This window comes from Hylobates moloch, unplaced genomic scaffold (genome assembly GCF_009828535.3).
Source record: "Hylobates moloch isolate HMO894 unplaced genomic scaffold, HMol_V3 SCAFFOLD_2, whole genome shotgun sequence".
NCBI lineage: Eukaryota > Metazoa > Chordata > Mammalia > Primates > Hylobatidae > Hylobates > Hylobates moloch.
In genome coordinates, this window is record NW_026652277.1 from 124699629 (window position 1) to 124701746 (window position 2118).

General features: G+C 42.5%; 1 protein-coding gene across 1 annotated transcript; it reads right to left on the reverse strand.

The window, feature by feature from the left end:
• Window positions 1-658: 658 nt before the first annotated feature.
• Window positions 659-967, reverse strand: LOC116476813 (non-histone chromosomal protein HMG-17-like). The gene has a single exon (XM_032754431.1). It carries the CDS (start codon window positions 965-967, stop codon window positions 659-661), a length of 309 nt encoding a protein of 102 aa, XP_032610322.1.
• Window positions 968-2118: the final 1151 nt, after the last annotated feature.

Consider the following 2118-nt stretch of genomic DNA (forward strand, 5'->3'; position numbering starts at 1 on the left):
GGACTCCGTCTCAAAAAAAAAAAAAAAAAAACCCAATGCAGTCTTCATCTGATGCTCTGAACAGGGAAAGTTTAGAGTGAGGGTTGACATTTCACATTTAGCATGTTTTTAACAACTTTTCACAAGCCAACCCTGACTTTCAGAAAGTGAAATGAAAATGGCAGAATTTATCTGAAGATCCACAATCTAGAAATGGAACCACTGCTCCTTTTGGCAGGTGCCATCTCAGTGGCATCACTGGAAAGTCCAGATTGCCTGACACACTGGTAACCAATGACTGGGGGTCAGGTCCCAACCGATGTCTGGGCTTAAGGGAGTTAAGTATATGCTGAAAGATGGAAAGGGAGAAGAGGACATAAAAACGAATTTGTTTTTCCATACCACGAGGCTTTTGTGCCAAGAGGCCATGTGTGTCAAAGTCAGGGAATCCCTCCTCCTGGGAGCCAAGAGGAAGTCTCTCAAAACTAAAAGGGAAAAGTGTTTCCCCCACATCAATCCAGCTGCAGAGACATTCTATTAGTGACATATGCCCCTCCCCTTCCCCAAAAAACAACAATGAGGTGTTCTGTGTACTAACAACAAAGCTTTAAAAAAAAAAGTAAAACAAAATTCTGCATTTTTATAAAACTTGATAAAAATAGTATTTCAAACTGTACAGTCACCATAAGTACACAGTTATCACAAATCCACATACTTCACTTGGCCTCTCCAGGACCTCAGCTTTCTGTGCCTCGTCTGTTTTGGCATCTCCATTTTCTGCAGGGCTATTCCCCTCCTTGCCAGCATCAGCTTTCCCCTTTTTCCCTTTGGGTACCTTCTCTCCCTTCTTTGCAGGGGCCTTTTTAGGCTTGGGCTCTGGCTTTGGAGGAGCAGGTTTAGCAGACAGCCTCGCGAATCTTCTCTGTGGTTCGTCCTTCCCTTTGGCTTTATCTCCTTTAGCATCACCTTCAGCCTTTCTCTTGGGCATGGTGGTGGCAGCGACAGTGGAGCGACATAGGCGCTGGACACAGGGCTTTGGTCAGTCCAGGGGTCGTTCTAGCCTCTTCTTCTTCTTCCAATGTGGGACATTTTTTTACACTTGAAAAAAGACTCAGCAATAAGGCTCTTCCTATAAGCAAACACTCTAGTCAAAAATTTTCTTTGAAAAAGAAGTCTAAATTGAAATGAAATAGGTGTGTCAGTCAAACATTTCTATCCACACTTCTGATTAATTTAAGTTTTTGTTTCTTCATTAACCATCTAGTTTTAATTTTTTAAAAGCACACTAACTTAAAAAGCTGTTTATAGGCCGGGTGCAGTGGCTCACACCTGTAATCCCAGCACTTTGGGAGGCTGAGCTGGGCAGATCATCTGAGGTCAGGAGTTCAAGGACCAGTCTGACCAACATGGTAAAACTCTGTCTCTGTCTCTACTAAAAATACAAAAATTAGCCGACCGTGATGGTGGCTGCCTGTGAACCCAGCTACTCAGGAGGCTGAGGCAGGAGAATCGCTTGAACCTGGGAGGCGGAGTTTGCAGTGAGCTAAAATTGCACCACTGCACTCCAGCCTGGGCGGCAGAGTGAGACTCCGTCCAAAAAAAAAAAAAAAGCTGTTTATAGTGTCCAAACAATATAAACATACTACTTTATGGTAGAAACCTAACCTGATGATCATGAAAACTTAATAAGAACTTTTTTCACATTTCCCTTGTTACTCTCAAAAATCAGATACAAAAAGTCACCTACAAGAGCCTTCTTGATGAAAACAACAATAGTCTCAAACTGATGACTCTTTAACGGTAAAACACTCGTTCCCTGGAACATCCTCACCGTTGACATTCAGTGGGCATATGGTGTGTATTCCATAAGTGCTTACTGAAATTGAGAAAGGAAATTTATATACATGTATTGAGAAGTGTTTTCAGAAAATGCATCCCTAAAAAATCCATCCTTTAAGTGACTTACATTGCATTTATGATCACACTTTTTTTTTTTTTTTTTTTTTGAGAAGCAGTTTCACTCTTGTTGCCCAGGCTGGAGTGCAATGGCATGATCTCGGCTCACTGCAACCTCCACCTCCTGGGTTCAAGGGATTCTCCTGCCTCAGCCTCCTGAGTAGCTGGGATTACAGGCATGCG

Bases quoted from the DNA above. Each gene is read 5' to 3' on its own strand.
- LOC116476813 (XM_032754431.1), bottom strand. From the start codon at position 967: ATGCCCAAGAGAAAGGCTGAAGGTGATGCTAAAGGAGATAAAGCCAAA.